A 23014-nucleotide genomic window follows, 5' to 3' on the forward strand; every position below is an offset into this window, starting at 1 on the left:
GTTCAACTTACCATAGCCATGCACCATACACACACATGCACGTACAACACAACACACACCTGCCACACACTGCCCATGATCCACAATTCCATAATTTCCATGCAATTCCACTTATTCTAACATTCATAAATCTCCCATAACATAAAAGAAAACATGAGATTCTTACCTTCTTCCAATAAATTCTTCTTGCCAAAACAAGCACTCCCTTGACTTGAAAATTATACCATGTTGGAGAGGAGACTTGAGCTTAGTAGTAATTCCAAAAAGACGGATTTTTAAACCAAAGGACTTTGCTCCAAGAATTTTTCTTCTTTTCTTTTCTTTCTTTTTCTCCCAAGATAGATTGCCTCTCTTCTTTTCTTCTTGATTTTTTCTTTTGTTTTCTTGAAAATTCTAGAGAGGAACTTATATATATATTTGTCCCCTTAATTTCTCACATGCTTGTACCGTGGTAAATTCATTAATTTGGTGGGTTGGGCCTTACCATGGCCGGCCACCCTGTCAACTTCTTTGGGCCTTGTTTTCTTATTTATTTATTTTTGGCCCAATTCTTCATGAATCATATTTTACAATTCCCGAAACAATTTCCAAAATTCCAATTTTTGCCCTTAGGCCTTCTCCATTGTTTTCACATTCAAGCTTCCAAATCAACTCCCTACTATGAAAAATTCAAACATGGCCTTCTTTCTCATAAATCACAATTATTCGAATTTTCCAATTGTATGCAAAAAGACGGGATATAACATGTATGATGATAAATGCATGATATGTATGATGATGTGATTCCACCGCGCCTAATTGGTCGGACACGATCAACACTAGTGGGTACAGGTGCGACTACACCGTGCCTAGAAGGCGGGACATGACCACTACTGTAGTGGGCTGCGTATGAGGGTTGCTACTATGATTCCACCGCGCCTAGAAGGTCGGACACGATCACCACTGGTGGGCTGCATGCGACTACACCGTGCCTAGAAGGCCGGACATGACCACCATTAGCGGGTGTTGCTACTTGATTCCACCGGTTAGAAGGCTCGGATCACCCGGTTAACGATGATGATGACATGACCACCACTATGATTTGATGATTACTACGTTATGATGATGATGATGTATGATATGATGATGTATGTATGATGACGATGTACGTGATACGATGATGTATGTACGATATGATGAGGTATGTATGATAAGATGATGTATACGCTATGGTAGCTCATATGATATGCTACGTATAATATATGTATAAAATGTATCCATTCGAAGGTTATGTCCTCATCCTACGTCTTATGACTTCTCTATTATATTCATTTATTCATGCCTTACATACTTAGGTACAATGTTCGTGCGCGTCCTTTTCTTTGGACGCGTGTTCATGCCCACGGTAGACGGGAGACGGTGCGGATCCATAGAGCTATCGCGGATTTACGAGAGCCCTCCTTTATTCCAGTGGTGCTATTTCGAGACAGTATTTTTGTGTACATATATTGTGGGCACGATGGGGTCCTATCCCGTCCATATGTCTAGTATTCTAATAGAGGCTCGTAGATATGTATGTGTGGGTAGTATGGTCTCACTAGTTCGTATGAATATGTATATATATATATATATATATATATATATATATATTTTTTTGATTATGAATGATAAGAAGGAATGAGTGGTGCTCGTGGTTATAACAGTAAATCTGGTTCATATGATAATAGTTTTATGTGATTATGAGTATAAAAATTATGAATGAGAGCAGATGAGTAATAGAATGAGTGGTGTTCGGTGGTCTTATGACCTCGGATACCCGTCATGGGCCGTAGTCGGGTGTTCGTGACGAAGTGGTATCGGAAGCCGGTTCGATCTTCCTAGGAAGTTTCTACGAGTCGTGTCTAGTAGAGTCTTGTTTATGGTGTGTTGCGCGCCACGCTAATAAATAGGAGGCTACAGGGCATTTAAGAAAAATGACCATCTTTCTTCTTATGAGATCGTGTGATAGAGCCAATTATAAGATTTTCCCCTACACTACACACAGTATGGATAACGGTGCGTTTATGATTTCGGTAAAGTCGATGAAAGGAAAAGCTACTATAGCCCAGAAGGGCAAGGCAGTGATTGCGAAATAAACAAGCTGGAACGAAAAATGGCCATCTACGGATATGAAGGAGAGTGAACCCCAAAATAAGGCCCTATCTGTTTTTTCGTACCCGAGTCCACTTTAAAGGATCGAGAGGAAGCCCCAATTTTAGGAGAGTCCCCCAGCACCCCTCGGTTCCCTCCTCCAAATGCCTCGGGCCAAGAGATGAGATAGTCCGTTCTTTTGCGGACTCGGTTAGCGGCCGTTCCTGTGCTTAAGCTCGGCGACGGGATATGGGCCACGATGTAACGGGGGTCGGAGAAAAGAGTTAATTCTTCAGGGTTTGATCATGACTTTAGGGGCGCTCCGAGACAGCAATTCTTTAAGCACTCAGTTCGTTCAACAACTAGCGCTCCTCCACAGTTTCTTGGACCCGTGTTTGATGGATTTACTAATTCTAGGCTGCCCCAAAGTCTCAGAGTTTCTAATTCTCGGAATAGGGGTGATTCGAGCTCGGATGAGGCCACACATGCCACGATGTAGTCAATGCGAAAGTTACATTGGGGACCGTGCCGCTCGGGTTCAGATGTTTGTTATGCCTGTGCTCGGCCAGGCCATTTTAGGCGCGATTGTCCATCGCTACGTGGTAAAGATAAGGTTCGGTCTACGGGAGTGGTAGCTGGCTCTTCATCATCAGTACGGCCTCCAAGGCAAAGGTCACAGATGTTAGTAGGCGGTGATAGAGATCAAAGAGAAATGCCCAGTCTGAGTGGATCCCAGCGCCATACTTATGCATTAGCTGGGCGACATGATCTTGAGTATCCCGCTGATATTGTTCCAGGTATATTTTCAGTAATCTCTTATGACATGCATGCGCCGATTGATTCAGGTCCTACGCTGTCATAAATTACCCCCGATGTGATGATTGTGTCGAGGTGAGAAATCTGAGCCAACCCAACAATTTGAGATGACAATATTTGTTAGTGACCTAGTGATAGCTAGAAACGTGATTTACAAGTAAGTTGATTGGAGGTGTGTGATATATAATACTATGTGTATGAATATATATATATATATTGAAATTCTAGACCGAGTGTGCAGGCACAACTTATGAGACAAGCCCTACTATTTATATCCTTTAATGGTAAGTGATCTTATGTTGCTGAGTTGCATATTATGTGTGTCCCGATACATATCCTATTAAGGCATGGGATGTGTTTTTATTGGGCTATGTGCAGGGTTGGGATTGTTATGTTTACAAGAGAAACCCTGCCGAAATTTTCCTTGGAATCTAAAAGAAATTGCGGGAACCGTAGACAGAATTGTCTTAAAGAGAAGAGAAGGCCAGCAAATGAGTGATTGAGAATGGAGTGTATAAAGGTGATATATTTTAAAGGACAAAGCGGTACTGAGTTAAGGATAGGATTCCTTGTGCGAGGAATAAAAGACTGATTATAAAATGGGAGGTAATAAGATAAATTGAGGAGGAAAGAATGTAGAGAATTGAGTACGGATATAGAAGAAAGAGGAAATATACGAAGTACGCGTGCTTAAGAAAATAGTCGTGTTATGAGGAAAGGAAGACGCATCTCCTACGAATATCCTCCACTAAGACAGAACGAGTAAAGTGTATAACAGAATTAGTTGGGAAGAAAAAAAATGTGGCCATGAATTACGAGTTTACCGTACGATGATAAAGCGATAAAGTAAGGCTATCATCAACGACAAATACGACATGATTATGATTGGTTTCGGAATCAATGTCGAGTGCAACACAAAAGTAAAGGAGTATGAGGCAATAAGGGGTATTAGTGGTGCATGAGACTTAGATCCTTGAAAACAACAACGGCGGGTTTTAGGGAAAATGCATTTGCGGTTACCATAAGCCGATTATTGGAAGAGAGGAATAACGTGAGATGGCAGAAAGAGGGAAAGATAATGCTATAAGTGAATTTTGGGTATCGAAGAAAGGTAAGTGACATTGCGTGGATGGTATGGGTAACTAGACATACTACTATTGTGAGTATTTCCATGGAACAAAAGTTGTTAATTGGAGTGAATCTAGACATTGACTTATAACTACCAGATGAGCTAAGTGAAATACATCCTTGTTCGGATTGCTATGCCGGTTGTATTACGTGGTCACGAAACTATAAGACAAGTCTCACACATGAAGTATCGTAGTTATAAATTACGGGAAACGGCCTGGATAAGATGTAGTTTAGCAAGGGATATATATGAATTCAAGATTTGAAGGTGAGGTTACGGATTGGAGGATGGTACAGGCAAAACCCTTAAGGGGGGAAGCGAGTAAAAAGAACACAAGTATAGAGATTGAACGATAGACCCTAAGATGTGACAGATAGATGTAATGCACGACGATAGTAATGATGTTAAAGATGCCTATGATCTTATATGCATATGTGCCTACGTATAACACTGAACCCTCGTGGTCGGGCATGCTATGTAAATGCTATGTATATGAAATCAATATGAGTACGAATATGCTAAGCAAATGTAATATATGTGATATGTATATGATACGGATGCTTCGTAAATATGTTGGAGATCCTACTAGGGCCGTGCCAGTAAATGAGGTTCAAGTAACAGAAAAAAAAAATCGACATGGAGAGGTACCCATTGCCATATTGGATAGGCAAGTACAGAGGCTTAGAAACAAAGAAGGGGCCTCAGTTAAGATTGTGTGGAGAGGTAATAGTCGAGAAGAGATGACATGGGAAGCGGAAGAAATCATGAAATCCAAATATCCGCACTTATTTCAGCCCCCGAAAGAGGGCCAAGACGAGATGTCAAGATTATAAGGTAGGTATGTTTTCCTTTTATGCATTTGGGTCGTGTGTGGCCAAATTCTATTGCTATTACATTGTGGCCCTATGAGGCATTGTTATTATGGGTCGTTGTGACAAAATGATAGTGGCATATTTACAAGGGAAACTCTGGCGAAATTTTTATAAGATTCCTAAGAGTCTAACATTCGAGGACGAATGTTTCCAAAGAGGGGAAGGATGTTACACCTCTCACTTTCATACGTTGAGTTTCGCCAAAAGCTAATTGTCCTAGCGAATAAATTTTTTCGAGGTCATGGGGATAGATATGTCCATCTTAAGTATATAAGGGAGTAAAATCATGTTTAGTAAGCCTCGGGAAGGTTTAAGACTCGTCGGATCATCGGAGTTAAGTTTCGGTGGAAGTTTGGAAAAAAATCACATTCTGGCGCACTTTGTGGCACAACATGCGAGCAGCAAAGCATGCTTTGCAGCCACGCAGTTGCTCAGCAAAGTGTGCCAGTGAAATTTAGTGATTCTGCAAGCTTTGCGACACAACATGCGTCTAGCAAAGCACGCTTTGCGTCTAGCAAAGCTCGCCGCATGTTGTGTCGGTCCAGAATTTTCTGGACCACTATATATAGAACCAATTCAACCCAAATTCATTATTTTACCATTTTTGGGCATAGAAACCTCTAGAATATTCTCCACACTTCATCCACAAGAAAACCAAGGAAATCAAAGATCAATAACAAGAATTGAAGTGAATCAAGTGTATGAAACCTCACTAAAGTCATCCAAACCAAGAAATCCCAAGAAAGGTGAAATAGGGTTTTGGTGCAAGAGGTGTATTACCATTCAAGACTTATTCCTCCATCATCTAAGGTGAGTTTCATGATCTTTCCATGTTGTTTGAAGTATTGTTAGATTGAAATACTTGGATTGTAGAAGAGTATAGAAAATGGGTTATAAATGAGTGAATAGTATCATTGTTGAGTGGTAGTTGGTTTGAATCATGAAAATGGATATGTTGAGAGTATAAATACGTTATAAATGACGTTTAGAACATGGAATGAGTATTGTATGAGAAAGAACGTGATAATGGACTTTGGTCACGATTATGGAGAATTTGGAGTGAAATTGTGAAATGCGAATAATGTAAATGAATGACGATTGTTGTTATGATATTGTGATTGATATTATGAATGTTGGGAGTTGATATGGAATATGGCGGAAGTCGTATAAACAAAGGAAATGCTGCCCAATTTTCTCTAGCTTTAGTAAGTACGTTCTTATAGTTGTTTAGCTAATGTCGCTACGAAGTCTCTTGAAGGTAAAGACGTGAGCATTAAAGGAGAACAAGCAAGTGAGAGAATAGTTAAGCGACAAAAGGTATGTAAGGCTAGTCCTTTCTTTCTAAGGCATGACTCTATGGTATGAATTCTCCTAACTTTCTATGACTTCTCTACACATATGTATGCATCGGAAATGATGAGTCTACGTTGTAAAGAGCTCGCATGAGATGAAGTTAAGAGGGACGTTATAAATATGATGATGAGCCCCAGTCTAGAGATCCTAAAACTTATGATACAAAATTTCTACAAAGCTAATGACCTTCATGCGATTCTTTGCTATTATTATTATTGTTGCTAGACCTATCTTATGATGTTAGTCTCTTTCCCTTCAAGGCATGATTTTCCTCCTTCTCCAAGAAATCCCTAAACACCGAAGAGCTAGGAGTCTATGTTCATGAATAGCCATATGAGGTAAAGATAAGAGATATATTATGAGCACGATAATTGATGTTGATGAAATAAGTCTATAGAATCCTAAAGTGAGATACGATGCCCACGAAGTCAAAGATTCTAAGTATGGCTCTATTAGTGCTTCTTCTTATGTACACTCGCCTTAAAATGTTAGTCCCTTCAAGGCGAGATACGATGATTCGATTACTCCATAATGCAATCGGGGTTCCACGACCTTATGTCACCCCGACATAGCTATAGTTGCCTACGAGTCCCAATGCATGTTTTGATGATATATGTATATATATATATATAATGTCACGGAGTTATGATAAAGCCATGATATGCTTATAAGATAGTTAATAATCATAAGTCTATGATATGTATGATGATGTTTAGCTTATAATATACCTATGAAATGTATGATGATGAGTGTATGATGATGTGATTCCACCGCGCCTAATTGGCCGGACACGATCAACACTAGTGGGCTGCGTGCGACTACACCGTGCCTAGAAGGCCGGACATGACCACCACTAGTGGGCTGCATATGAGGGTTGCTACTATGATTCCACCGCGCCTAGAAGGCGGACACGATCACCACTAGTGGGCGCGCGCGACTACACCATGCCTAGAGGGCCGGACATGACCACCACTAGTGGGCTGCATTTGATGGTTACTCGGACGCGGGTTAACGATGATGATGAATGTATGATATGATGATGTATGTATGATATGACGATGTATGTAGGATACGATGATGTATGTACGATATGATGAGGTATGCATGATAAGATGATGTATACGCTATGGTAGCTCATATGATATGCTACGTATAATACATGTATAAAATGTATCCATTCGAAGGTTATGTCCTCATCCTACGTCTTATGACTTCTCTATTATATTCATTTTATTCATGCCTTACATACTCAGTACAATGTTCGTACTGACGTCCTTTTCCTTGGACGCTGTGTTCATGCCCACAGGTAGACAGGGAGACGGTGCAGATCCATAGGAGCTATCAGCAGATTTACAAGAGCCCTCCTTTATTCCGGAGGTGCTATTTCGAGACAGTATTTTTGTGTACATATATTGTGGGCACGACGGGGTCCTGTCCCGTCCATATGTCTAGTATTCTAGTAGAGACTCGTAGATACGTATGTGTGGGTAGTATGGTCTCACTAGTTCGTATGAATATGTATATATATATATATATATATATATATATATATATATATATATATATATATATATATATATATATATATATATATATATATATATTATTTTGATAGCCGAAAGGCTCATGGTTATAACAGTAAATCTGGTTCATATGATAATAGTTTTCTGTGATTATGAGTATAAGAATTATGAATGAGAGCAGATGAGTAATAGAATGAGCGGTGTTCGGTGGTCAGCCCCGAATACCCGTCATGGCCCGTAGCCGGGTCGTGACACCGAGCTTAGCACTGGCCCAATACTAACAGTAAAATTAAATTTCTAATTACTTTTTATTTTTTTCTCGCTCTTTGTGACATTAAGTTATTGAAGGAGTAGTTCGACATTTTATGAGAAACTCCTAAAAACTAAATTATAATATAAAAGTATTTGAAAGTTAAAGAAGAATTTCTTTTTATTTCCAAATAAATTCATGATATAAGCGTTCCTCTTCTTCTTTTTTTTTTTTTTTTTTTAATTTCTTTGAATGCTTTTGAGAATTAGAACTTTATCATCTGTTGGATTAATTTCAATCATTTTTTTTCTGAATTAAATCAATGTTCACTAACCAACTATTATAAAAAGATATTTGAGTGTTCAAGACATGCTGGCATGATTTTCAACCTCAAATGAATAAAGAAACCATGGTTTATTAATAGTGAGTAAGTGACGTTATATGATGGGAAAAGAAATTATGCATTACAAAGCAACTGTCTATTGACGAAGCTAATCATTTGTTTGCAAATGTTTTCCTTTTTTATTTTCCTTAATCATATTGGGTATTTCAATATTTATTGTTGAAATTCAACATCAAATAGGCCGGTGCATTTTTTCTGCAAAACATTCCAAGAAGAAAGAACAAACACGACGGTCGATTTGCTCAAATTAATAAACAACACAAAATTATATTCATTGATTTTATTAGCTATCCTAAAGGCACTACTTTGAATAGCAAGGTCATCATATTAGAATTCAATAAATTATTCATAATAACGTTAAATTCTAAAATCTCAAAAGGGTGCCACAAATAATATTGTAGGTGGAATCTATATATAGTTTTTGAGCTTAAAGTAGAAGAATAAGATCTATAAGTAGACTTGTAAAATATCTATGTTAGTGATATCCATCTATGTGATGGCAATTAAAGTAATATTAAACTAAATTAGGGGTAACATAAAAGAGGAATGAAACAAAATCATAAAGAGTAACACATGTCACCTCTACAAAAAACTCTAAAAAATTACAAAAATGACCCAGTGAGAACTACAAAAAATCTATTTTGTCAAGAGCAAAATTGAAAAGTTTCATAATTTGATACACCATCCAGATGTAGATACAGTTTTAAATCAAATATATATATATATATATATATATATATATATATATATATATATATATATATATATATATTTAAAACTGTATCTACATCTGGATGGTGTATCAAATTATGAAACTTTTCAATTTTGCTCTTGACAAAATGGCTGGATAGTTTGTACTCTGGCTTTGCACTAGAAAGATCACCAACAAATTGGTTATGGAGGATAATAATTTTTTATTGTTTTTTTTTTCTTTCTCTTTTCTTTGGAGAGAGGATCTTCCATAACGTTTATATTATTCATTGTTGACAAAAAATCATCATTATATGTGCCTCACTTGCAAGTAAAAGCAGTTTTTTACGGCTTTTAAGTCATACTTGAGGAATAAAAAGTCCAATATTTAACGATATATATTAATTACCAAGAAAAAGTCCACAGTTACAGCTTTATTAGTTTAACCTTAAATTGGTCTTATCAAACATGAAAAAGAAACGTCATATCAAGCCCTTTTTCTGATTTTTAGCCACTCACTTTTTCCTGTGGTTGGTTATTTTTTTTACTACTCCTTCAGTCCCAATTTGTTTGACATTTTTCACTTTTCGTGAGTCAAATGAGTTATTCTTTGATCATAATATTTTCTATATCTTTTAAATATTTTAAATTATTGATTAGGTGACTTATAGTATTCTGATGCAGTTTCTAAATATTTAAATTTTATTTTGAAAAAATTAAAAGTTATGTGTTCAAACACACGATCAAAATTAAGAAGGTTAACTCTCGAAAAATGAAAAATGTCAAACAAATTGGGACACAGCGAGTAGTTCTTATACTGTACATCCTACTAATAAGAAGCTCACATTAATAATTTGAACACTAATAAACATGTTTGTCTTAGTGTAATTATCAATAGAAGTGTTATTATAGCTGTTGATGATGTTAAGCAGTAAAAAACGGTAACACTTGTACCCCATGTGGATAAGCAACATGATACAGTAATACTTTTTACAATAATTAACACTTCGGCTCATTTGGTACGATGAATAAGGAATAAATAATTTTGGGATTAAATTTGTGATAAGTTTATTCCATATTTGGTTGGGATAAAATCACGATATAACTGATAGGGATTGTAGTGTTATTTTATTCCTGTGGGACTAAGCCGAGGATAATTAATCCCAGGATAAATAATTCTGCGATAACTAGTTTCCCAACCAAATGACCCCTTAGAGTTTTAGCATTGACCCCGAAGGGATACTTGAACAGAGGGTAAAAATGGAATTGAGCTACTTAAGATTTCAAAGCGGGAACCAAATATCGAACCGGAAACCAAGTAAAAAGCTAAGCTTGATGGCTTATTCAGAGTATATACTACTAGTAACTCTATTGGTGATGCCTAAATCTAATTATAACATTTTCTTGGCTTGTATAAACCCCACATATAATGATCATTAATCTTCACTTATAACATAGGTTTGTCTAATTGTAACTTTGAATAGAATCCATCCAAATTAAAGTGCTGTTTCAAATTCCCAATCTACACATCGATCTTACATCATCCTTTGTAGAATAATATAGTTTTCAAGAAAAACTTTGAGGGCTTGCTTCCATCCGTGAAAAGCTTTTAGTATGCTGTTATGAGCAGCTCTAGTGTTTGATTTTCATTTTGAGATGGTCGATCAAATCATGATAAATAGTGTTTGGTAGTTGGATATAATTCTCAAGTAGAAAGTCGTATAGTTTAAAAATTGATGGAGTGATCTATCACCCTTTCTTGTGCCAATATACATTCAACGGCATAGAGTGATGCATCAGTATGAACATGAAATCTCCTTGTTTCAATTCGGGATTAAGAACCAAAATTTAGGAGATCGATAAACAAAAGATTGTACAAAAAATACTTTGAATGTACTCAGTACAAACAAAAAGTATTTAAATTGATATAAATACTGAATGCGTGTTTTCCAGATCGGACCATCCATGTTGAAACACAGAACTTTTCACATTAATACTACCTAGCGCTTTCACAATCATGCATGGACCTGTAAAGTAAAAGGACTCATATGGTATTTGTGGGTTTAATGCATAAACATCAAAAGCTTCCGAATTACTCAAACTAGATATGCAGTACTACACATCTTCAATGTTCAAATAACAAAGAATAGTTTCAAACTAACTCTCTGAGGTCAATTCTCAATTAATTTGGATCTGCACGATGGAAAGTCCAATAAAGGAGAAAGCGCTCTTTACAAATTCGAGACGTTTGATTAATGGTGGAGAAATTCTATCCATTGAACCAAACTCTTGATCGTTAGTGGATCTATACTCGACATTAATAAAAACAAAGACAGAAGTAAAGAAGAAGAAAGCATGTATATGATCATGCAATATACATAGATAAAATACACAAAGTACTAAAATCACTAAACAACATTACAATATGCCTAACTAAACACACTATGAAATCAAAATAAAATACTCAAAACATTATAGATATATATCATTTCCCTTTTTCTCTTCTTTAATTTCCATATCATTTTTTTCTTTTTTTTTCTATAGGTCACGCGTTCAAGTCGTGAAAGCAGGTATAGGTACATCACACCTTTTGAGTCTCTCTCTCTCTCTCTCTCTCTCTCTCTCTCTCTCTCTCTCTCTCTCTCTCTCTCTCTCTCTCTCCCCGACCGCCCTTTTTCATATCCTAAGAAGAAAAATACTGAGTTCAGGTCCTCCATTACCATCAGGATTCATCATATAAAAAGCTTCCGAGTCACGACTTCCTACAACTCGTTCAAATTTAGCTCTCATGTACAATAACTCACCTTCCGCCGCGCTAATTTTCCGTGCATCATCCACCACTGGAATCACACCCGCCCCGACCGACACACTCTGCACCGTACTCAGCACGTGCCAATCCGAATCCGTGCACGCTCTCGACAGCGCGTACCCACACTTCCTCCCATTACAGTACATCGTCCACACCGGCTCCTGAAACAGACCCACTCGCCGAACACGCCCCTCCGCATCCTGTAACTGCCCCACGCGCCGCCGGTTTTCTCCTCCACGCGCCGCCGTATCTCCCCCACGCGCCGCCGTTTTCTCGCATTCCAACGCGATCCTCACGAGACCGGACGACATCTCCTTCACTAAAGATGACGTGGAGATTGCGAGCTCGATTAGTAACACCGGTTCGGATTTCGTGTCGTCTTGTACAGCGAAGCTGACGTGTCCTCTCCGGTGACCGAATAGGGTTCCGGTGACTTTTCTGCCGAGCGACGACGAAGACGTGACGGAAAATTGTGTAGGGAGATTAAGCCATTTGCATGCAGGGAGTACTATAGTTGGAAATGAGATAATGTTGATTAGTGATTTGATTAATGCTGATACTCCTATACGAGTTTTGGTTAATCTGTTGTAACTGTTGTTTGATGACGATGAGTTTCTATTTTTAGGTACGAGGGATTTATCTGAAATGTTGTCTGATGCATATTCATGTGTGATTGAAGAATTTGATCTTGGATAAGTATTATTAGCAGGTATAATTTTTTTGGAGCTTTTGTTGTAGCTGCTTGTTCTTGGAAGAGCAGCAAAAGGTTGTTGTTGTGCTTGTTTCATTGTATGAATGAACAAACAAACAAAAAATGAGACAAAATTGGAATTCTCTATAGGCTTTGTAGGTGGTGGAAAAAAGAGATTTTGATTCTATAATCAAAATATGGAGTAGTAACTTGTTTTCTACTACTACTCCAAATCCAAAATGGTGTGGTGGGTGGGGTGTTAGGGGAGAAGGGGAGTACTCAACTATCAAGAAAAGAAGAGAAGTTTTTGAGGTATTTTGGCTAGTGAAAAGGGTATAGTTGTGGGCATGTATGTTTTAGCTATGATCAAAAGCAAAGTTACCAAGAAAGGGCAAAAAGAAAGGAAAAGAAATGATGTTTCAAGAGTTAGGTGGGGTGATTCTTTTCCTTTTTTTTTTTCTTAAGCTTTTTTGGTAGGGAAAGAGAGTCAGAACGGAAAGAGGAACAGGGAGATTTGAATTCACACTTGTTGTATGCAGAAAATTCCAACGATACTATTAAGCTGCGAGCCTTAGTATTGGAGGTGGTTTTGCTCACGAGAAGCAGAATGAAAAAACGGAATGATGAGCTTTAGTGTTGGAGGTGGTTTTGCTTACAAGGAGTAGGAGGGAAAAAGGAAACAGTGAGAATTGAACTCACTAATTTGCAGAGAAAACTTGACCAATATAATTTAAGTTATGAGCCGTAGTGGTTTGGATGGTTTTGATCACAAGAAACACAAGGAATAATGAGGAGTATTTGATCCTTTTTGCTATGAAAAAGGCAAAACGGTAAGTATAGGGGATATTTGGTTGTTAATAGTATCAAAAATGGAGAATTTTTTAAAGAGAATTGAACGAGAAAGAGGGGGGACAAGGTGATGATGAATGTTTTGAAGGTGGCTAAAATATAAAGGAAAAACTATGGAGGTTTGTGCTGTTTTGTGAAATGATTGTGATCATTTCTTTGCATTCATGTCACTCTCCTATTTATATACAAAAAGTTGTGTTATTTTTTTAATTAAAGGGATAAGGAGGGGTGATGATATAGTGGTCCTGCATAGCATGATTAAAGGCTACACGTGCAGCCGTTGTTTGATTGTAATTTTCTCAAGCGTGATTCTGATAGAATGGATATTGAATGATGAATTGACGGTCAGGATTGGCTGATGACATGTTCTCTTATAACCATCTAGTATCCAGATTGGTCCAACTAAGTTGGATTTGCGCTATAGAAAGCCAATGCAAGCAAGAGAGAGAATAGCGGAAGCGGGAGCATAAAGCTACCGCTTCCAATAGGAGTGGATGTAGCATGAAAGCTACGGGTTCACGTGAATCCAATAATTTTAGCTGATAGCATGATGTATTAAAAAATTCATTAAACATTTATAAATATATGATTGTGAATCAATAACAATAACAACATACCAAGTGTAATCCCACACGTGGCGTATGGGGAAGGTCGGATGTACGAAGACCTTATCGGCCTCTTCCTTTATGTAAATTATATATGAATTTTAGATTATTATACAAACCCATAAACTTTAAATCTTGAATTCGCCTCTGACTACTAACGATGACCAGAATACATTAATACCGACCTACTTCTATTCAAAAGAAAGACAAGGAGTTTGGCAACAAGCAAATGACTTTCTATCGTCGTTGTTGCAACAATTTCAAATTTTAATTACTCAAGTACCAAAGGCTTCTTTCAATTGATTTTATAATGGAGATTTTCATTAAAAATTATTGAGCGTTGTCTTGAATGAACGTTTAATGAACTTAATACCGTTGAATATTGTTCAATCTCTAAAGCGGACTAGGAGATTTTAACGCTCCCTATCAAAAAAGACTATTTTGTAGTTAGTTCTACATAGCAAGCTCTGACTAATCAGGGAAAGTGGTAAAATGCTCTTCAATATCAGCATCCTCATTATTTATTTGAAATAATATAAGTAGCAACTAAATAAAAAATGCTTTTATGGATATATATGTGGTTGATTTAATCGAAGTGTAAGGATATTCATGCAATACATATGGACGACACAAACCAACACGTCTCTTATTATGATGATCACACATAAATTAATATTACAATATCTTGGCCAACTATTGCAAAGTATCAAACGAATATTTTTCAATTTCATAGTAGTGAACCAATTGATAGAAGTTGATTTCTAACGTTATTAATGAGGTATTACTTTTTTTTTTTCACCAGATATTATTCGTTAAGATCCTGATTAATTTGAATCCGCACAACATAAAATCTATTATAGTAAAAAAAAAATACTTTCTATCGGAGTTTCTTGCTTCAAAATATTCTTCCTTTTTAGCATTTGAGCTCAAAGTGAAATACAACTCCCTAAATCAAAGAATTAATTAATTTGATACTAGTTAAATTAGATTTATTTATCTATTTTATATAAGAAAAAGCTTAAATTTTTAAATTTATCTATTTAAATGTGGGACGGTTCCAAACAAAGTGTTAGTATCTTGGGGTGCTGTGGCTAATCGGATTGGTGGCCTAACCTCAATAAGACGGCCAGGATTAAATTGACCTTCTTTTAGTCTTGACACCTCGACTCTTTAATTACCAATCAGAAATTAATAACTTTATTTTCCATAAGCATGTGACATCCTCCTTTGCATCACCATCTTTGTTTAATCTATATATATATTTTAAGAAAAAGAGTTTTAACATTTATACGTATAATGACAGTATAACGGATTTTTACACTATTGAGCAGTTTAAACAAATATTATAAGTAATTATAACTGAAATAATGCACTACTAGAACAGCTAATTTCATGCAAAAATGCTTCCGACACTACTAAAAACAAGCTATTTACCTACACGGGTTATCGAGGGACAAATTTGATGTCACTATTCCGAGGTACTTTGCCACGGCGTCCCTCGGAAAAGTCAAATATTTTAATTTTTAATTATTTTTTAAAGATACCGAGGGACAGGACTCGGTAAATTATTTGACTTTTTTAAAGTCAACATTTAATTGACTATACCGAGGGACTCTATCGGTACATAATAAAAAACAAATTAAAATTTCCGAGAGAGACCCTCGGTAATATAAATATAAATATTTTGAATTTCTTTTTTTTTTTCCGTACCGAGGGACACCATCGTATGTTAATAAAAAATAAATGAAAATTAAATAAAATGTACCGAGGGAGTCTCTCGATAGAGTAGATATAATTATTTTGAGTTTTCTTTTTGAAATTACCGAGGGATGTCTCTTGGTAAATTAAATATGTAAAATTGATTATTTAATAAATAATTATTTTATATTTTTTAAATAAAAAATAGCGATGGTGTCAATTGGTAAGTCCCTCGGCAATTGTTTAAAGTTTTTTTTTTCTTTTTTCAGTTATTACATTTCTAGACTTATCATAAGAAAATTAACTAGTACCACTTATTTATTGTACCGAGTAAAAGTGTATAGTGATAGCACTCTAAAGAATGTTATAAGTGATAAGTTTAAAAAGTGATAGTATAAATAGAAGTGTTCTTAGTGGCATCCTTAATAAAAGTTAATGATTGTTTAGCTTATAAATTGACAATGGTTAAAGTGCGTTGTATTAGAAGTATTGTTTAGTAATGTTAGTGATTGATAAGTCTATTATATAATAATTCTAGTAAGTAGAAGTATATTAGTGGTATTCTTAAGTAATACTGATTGATTAACTTATAAATCGATAATTACACTAAGTAGTCGATAGTGCATGAGTGTTATCTTTAAGAAATATCATTGATTGATTAGCCTATACGTCAATAATTACAGTACGTGAAATTGTATTTGTGATATTAATCTATTATGTTACAACTACTTAATGTGTCCGAATGATTATTAAAGATCGTCAGAATAAAGTCTTAATATCATTAAAATGTCGATTAAAAAAATTATACAAAGATGGCGGCTCATCGTTTCTCTATTTAATTATCGCTACCATTACGACATCTCCCATCATTATCAATTATTGTCACGCCTACCATTATTAATTGTCACTACTCACAACCACCGCCATTATCAATTACTATAATCAACGTACAATGCCACTAAGTCACTATTTACAATCATCACCACCAACCACCATTTTTACAACACACCATCGTTCATGACTACCCGCAATCACCACAATCACCACTATATATCGTCTATCACCGTCATCCTTCACCACTATGTATCGTCAATCACCGTCGTCATTTACCAACATTATTAGCTATCACTATCAATCACCACCACCAACTACTACCAGCATTCATTACCACTAGCTCTACCTACAATACCACCATTAGCCGACACCATCTTCGCTTGACACCTCACAAGACCACCTCTAGTATTGCCACCACACTGACCTTCATATAATATTTTAAAAAATATTTTATTGATAACATATTAGATTCATTTTGTATTGTATTAAATTTCATACTAATTTTTTTTAAAATAAAGACATATTTTACACATTCGTATATTGTAAAGCAAATCGTCTTAACTCTTAATAATGTAGTATTCGTACCTTAACACAATATCTTAGTATTCATATGTGTATTTAGATTAGTACATATAATTCTTAATGCATATCTTAAATATTAAGATATGCGTTTAGATTTTGACGTCTTAATTTTCATAAAACAAATGAGGCCTTAGTTATTTTGAGAAAACAATATTATGAAAAAAATTGTATAAGTTTAGTCATTCTTGATTTGTTTGGAGATAATTTGGTTTGACATTCCCAAACAAAATTTTATTTTCACTCTTTTATAATAAATTCATCTTTTATTAAAACAATCTCAATTTTGTCTTCACAAATATATAATATATCTTTTGTTAAGTTAAAATTTTATTCAACTGTGATTCGATCTAAAATAGGCTAATTTGAGTTATCAATTTGTTTAAAGTAAATTGTTTTGCAAGTTTTCTACAAAATTTGATGGTTATTATCTAAATTTAATATTTTTATTTACTTATTATCTCAAAGATTATAAATAGTTTAATACCCCTCCGTTTCAATTTATGTGAACTTATTTTTTTATTAGTCCATGCTAAAAAGAATGATCTCGTTGTATAATTAGAAACAATTTACCTTTATGCAATGATTTATAGCCACATAAAATATATGTGACTCATTTAACATCACAAGTTTAAAAGCTTTCTCTATTTTTTAAAATTTCATATAAAATCAAATGGTTCACATAAATTGAAACGGAGAGAGTATATACATTCCATTACCCATCCCCATTTGTGTTAAAAAAAAAATTAAAAAACTAAAGCTAGAATAAAAGAAACTTAGGCGCTAGAACTGAAAAAAGTTGGGGGGAAAAAAACAACAGCGGGAACTTAGGCGCCATTTATTTTAGCTAAAGAAAAATAGAGCACTTTTAACCTAATCATTCCATTTCCCCAACAAACATTCGGAGGCAAAATTCATTCACGGACTACGTAGAATGAGGACTACGTAGAATCATTTGTCTTTGCTCTCTTCTCAACGGCGCCACTTCAATCACGAGTGCAAAATTCTCAATGGCGCCCCTTCAATCACGAACGAGGAAAGCTAAGAGACATGAATTAGTTTGAGAATACGAGAATGGCAAGATACCCAATTTGTGGAATTGGAAGCAACACGAACACAAGCAAAAAAATTGACTTTGCAATTTCAAAGTGGAGACAAAGTTACGGTTTTTTCTATATTCTTGAAGAGGTAAGGTTTATTATTTGAAGTCATTAATTACTGCAATTATTTTGAAGGAATTTGAAGTATTCTGTCACACCCAGACTCTACTATGGTGTGATGGGCACCCGACCCCATATTCGGAGCCGAGCGAACCCTCGGACTCTTAGTACACACTTGTTCTTGGATTCATAGGATAAAGTAAAAGTAAAATGCATAGTAAAAATTTTTTTCAAAAATCTTTTAAGTCGTTTCTCAAATAAACGCGGTTTGTAAATATGAGGGCTTCGTAAAATAAAAACATATCAACCGGTGGAACTCGTTTTTTAGGTCGACACTTAGACCCACGACTGCGTACTGCAAAGTCTCTAAAGCGTAAACATGGACCATAGCACGCGTATCTTGACTCAAGAACTCTCCGTGGGGTGAGTGGAGCTTGCCAACATTGCTTCCGGAACATCTTCTATAATGACCACTGGAAATGCAGGGGGTACCGTGGCGTAAACGCGCCCAAGAAGGGGCGTCGGTACGAATAATGCGAGTATGTAAGGCATGAATAATAACATAGTAAGAAATGAATACATGAACAATAACCACATAGAAACATAGAACATGTCATGTCAAAGGCAGTAACTTTGTACATAGGGAATCATATCTTGCGTAATGGAGAACATAGAACATATCTAGGATAAACGGAGGTAACCCGCGCATATGAGTGCCCGGGGGCGGATGTCATGCATGCTTACTTGGTCATATCGGGTCATAGTACCGCGAGGCCCGCCGCCTGACATAAAGCGCCGAATACTCCCGGCTCGACCCATAAATCCGCGTCGGGCATCCAGCGTCCCGGGATGATAATAGAGGTACCGACAGTGTGATAAGCATAGTTCCTTCCCGATTCACGGTATACATAGTTCCCATCCCCCCAACCCTTGTTCATATTTAGCATGCGGGAACCCAAGGAAAATCGTGGCCTTATCGGAGTGACGTAAGGTCGGAATCCTCCGATCGCATTATGGAGTAATCATGGACGCTTTGTCTCGCCTTGGAGGAATGATAATCATAAGGCGAGACTATCAACATAGAACATAGCATAGCATATCTGACATCATCATTGTCATCATAGAATCATAGTTATCATAGAGTCATAGTCATCATAGAACCATAGCCATCATAGAACCATAGCCATCATGGAATCATAGTCCTCATAGAATCATAGTCCCCATAGTATCATAGACATCATAGAATCATAGACAGCTTAGAATCATAGCCATCGTAGTCATCATAGGATCATAGTCGTTGTTTAGGTCATAAAAACTTGTCAATATTGTGAACTTAGTTTTTAAGGAAGAATGTATATTTCGGAAAACACTTGTAAACTTTTAGTAAAGAAAATCATACTTAGTTTTTAAAGAAAAATGTATATTTTGGAAAACACTTGTAAACTATCAGTAAAGAAAATCATACCTTGGGGTCGAGGGTTTAGTTAAAACAACTTTTATTTAGAAGTCCGAAAGATGTCCATAGGTGTTCTTAGCTATAGAATGGAAAATAAGCCCAATAGGACTACAGGAGGGAATCCGGGAATAGTGGGCCAACCTCGAGTCAAATGAGGCGGCGTACATAGTTTACGTATGAAAAGTTTTGTGACATGACTTATAAGAGTCTTAGGGCATACGGATCTTATTCCTGCAAGTTCTAGATGGTTAGACCCTTCTTTCAACTATTCATGAACATTTGGTTCAATTTTACTGAATGAATAGTAATCAAATTTCAATCTCGGTTTTCTAGGATCAGAGTAATCCCCGAGACACGTATTCAAGCCTATTACATCTAAGACATGCCAAGAAAGAGAAGTGAAGCCTTACATACCTCTTTCCGCTCCTTTTGCTACTCCAAATCCACGTCGCAAATCCGCCAAAATCTACAATTTGGTCATGTTTACCAAATCTTGGTTAGTGCATTTTGGAGTTGGATTATTTAAAGCAATACTTTAATCCGCAGAAATTACAAAGCGGCATTTTCCCCACCTAAATACATCGTCAGAATATGGCTCGGCCCAATTTAACAACAACAACCCGAGAATGGAACTCGGCCACAATATCAACAATAAAACTAACAATAGCATCTCCAAACATATTCAATTCAATCCAATAACATTTCATTCGCCTTCAAATGAACTACGTACATTCAAACTCACATTATTAGTCATTCGTTCACATATTATTCCGAAGCCATTCAAATACGATTTAGAAGCATTCCAAGCGATCCATACATCATTCAAGGTAACCCATCCATTACCCCATGGAACCCGAAACCATCAATTTCCATAGAGACAACAATAATACATTTCTTTCTTCAAAATTCATCGACGATACTAATAATCCACTCCTTAACAACATTGTTTCCATAAATTCAAGAAAACATATTAAAATCACATTGCCTTCTAAATTAGCTCATATTCACGGCCACCACAACAATATTCATGTGCCATACACTTTCATTTATTTCTATACACTACAACAACCAACTTTCTACATGAAATTGATCCATCACTCTTTCATATAGCAACACACATACACACGGCCTATACCATGCACTACACGGCCACAACCACTAGCATGACACTTCCATGTATCTCACTCATTTTACATATCACAACATGCTCAAATTATCCATGAAACATGAAAATAAGATTGAAGCATACCTTTTCTCACTTGACTTTACACCCTCTCACTCTCTCGGCCATGGTTGTTCTTGCCAAGCAAATGGTTTCCTTCTTCCAACAACCACTCCACATGATAGAGGACCTTCCATTTGGGCACAAACTAGAGAAAAAATAATTTGTTCCATGACCAAAAGAGGGGCACCACTCTCTCGGCCAGCCCTTGGCCGAGAGACTCTCTCTCTCTCTTTCCTTCCTCTCTCTTGAACTCTCTAGAGTCTAAATGATAAAGCATGTATTTTGTTTGGTCCTCATATATATATATATATAAATATAAGCATGTGGCCGGTCATGGCCCTCAATTTTTCTCCAAATTTCTTTAATTTTCTAGACTTTTCTTTTTCTTTCCTTCCAAGTTTCTTGAATTCCCCTTAAGTCCCAAAAGATGACTTGGTCATCCATGCATATATATATATATATAACTTCCACAAATATAGTTTACACAAGTGGCCCCATGGCCCACATCCCACACATGGCTACATATAGCCATTTTCATGAAATAACCAACTTTTCTTTATCATCTTTTTAACCCCAAATTTTCCTTAATAATCCTTGCCAATAATTCATAGGCAACTTATGTCGCAAAACAAAGTCGAGAAAAATAACCTCGTCTTTAACTTGTCGCCACTAACTTAAAATATTCCGACGTGCCAAAAAACCCAGGGTGTAACATATTCTCCTTTTTTAAAAATTTTTCATCTTTCTAGATTTTAATAGGGAAAAATCTTGATTTAATGGTTTCTTAAAAATTTCTTTTATGTGCAAAGATATAATTTTCAAACATTTTTGGCTTATGCTAAATAATTTCCCATTTTTTGGGGGGTTTTTTTTTTATATTTTATTTTCTTTTTTTTTTTTTTTTTTTTGGCTTAGCTTTAAATTGCCATAGGGTTTTGTTTTCTTTTTAAAAGGGCCAAATAGAGGGGGAAAAAGGGTAAAACGAGGATTCATATTATTTATCGGGCTAGTTTTGATTAACATTTTTGTTTAAGGGTCGGGGGTATTTTGCTTTCCCTTAGATCTTCCCCCCAAACCCTTGTTTTTAATTTGGAAGAATAAGATCAATTTCCTCTTTTGGGAAAATTTTAAAGAACAACTTATTTTTAAACAAAAAGAAAAGCCTAAAACAAAATTTATTTTGAAATGGAAGGATCATCTATTTTAAAAAAAAATTCAAATCTTAAAACATGTAATCTTTTAAATATTAAGTATCTTAAAAATTTTATATCAAATTTGGGGTTTTTTTACTACATCCTGCTTTGTGTCTTAAGTAGAATTACCCATGCATCTTAAACTATTCATAAAGGGTTTGTTATTTGTATATATGATGGACAAGAAATAAAACGAATTTTTTGTAGATAGGGTTTTTACCCAATTTGACTTTTTTTTTGGGGAAAAAGCAAAAGGGGTTGAGGGGGTTTTTTAATCGGGCAAATTTATTTTGTCAAAAAAGGGGGGACAATTAGGTGCCCGTGCGATTGCAAAAGAAAAGGGTTAAAACCGAGGATTTTTAAAATCCTTTTTTTTAAGGGTTTTGGCGGGCTATTATGTTTTGGACTAGTCAGGGGGAAGAGGGGGGCCGGAATTTTTTGCAACCAAATTTGTTTTTCCTTAAAAAAGGGGGAAAATCCCGGGGGGTTTAAAAGGGTTTGGGGTCTCCTTGGGGGTACAAGAGGGAACAAACCCAAAAACCCGTTGATCAACCTCCTAAGAAAGAGGGGACCGTTTTTTGGGGACAATTAAATCGCTGTCGTCCATTTTGCGAAAGGGATGTCCCCCCTCGCTTGTTCTTGTTAGATTGCTAAGTATTAAACGGATGCGAATATTTCTATACGGGGATGAACGATGATTGAGCTTATGAAAAAACTTAATCCGAACTTGAAACCCGAGATTACTATGGGAAAAAAAAAGGTTTCCAAAT

The 23014-nt window shown here is 36.0% G+C and overlaps 1 protein-coding gene across 1 annotated transcript; it reads right to left on the reverse strand.

The window, feature by feature from the left end:
• Positions 1–11817: 11817 nt before the first annotated feature.
• Positions 11818–13157, reverse strand: LOC132060985 (protein MIZU-KUSSEI 1). Its single transcript, XM_059453876.1, has one exon. It carries the CDS (start codon positions 12740–12742, stop codon positions 11822–11824), a length of 921 nt encoding a protein of 306 aa, XP_059309859.1. The 5' UTR covers positions 12743–13157; the 3' UTR covers positions 11818–11821.
• Between the last annotated feature and the right edge of the window lie 9857 nt (positions 13158–23014).

The sequence above is a fragment of the Lycium ferocissimum genome, chromosome 6, assembly GCF_029784015.1.
Source record: "Lycium ferocissimum isolate CSIRO_LF1 chromosome 6, AGI_CSIRO_Lferr_CH_V1, whole genome shotgun sequence".
Taxonomy (NCBI): domain Eukaryota; kingdom Viridiplantae; phylum Streptophyta; class Magnoliopsida; order Solanales; family Solanaceae; genus Lycium; species Lycium ferocissimum.

Coding starts and splice junctions, on each gene's coding strand:
- LOC132060985 (XM_059453876.1), bottom strand. CDS start 12,742: ATGAAACAAGCACAACAACAACCTTTTGCTGCTCTTCCAAGAACAAGC.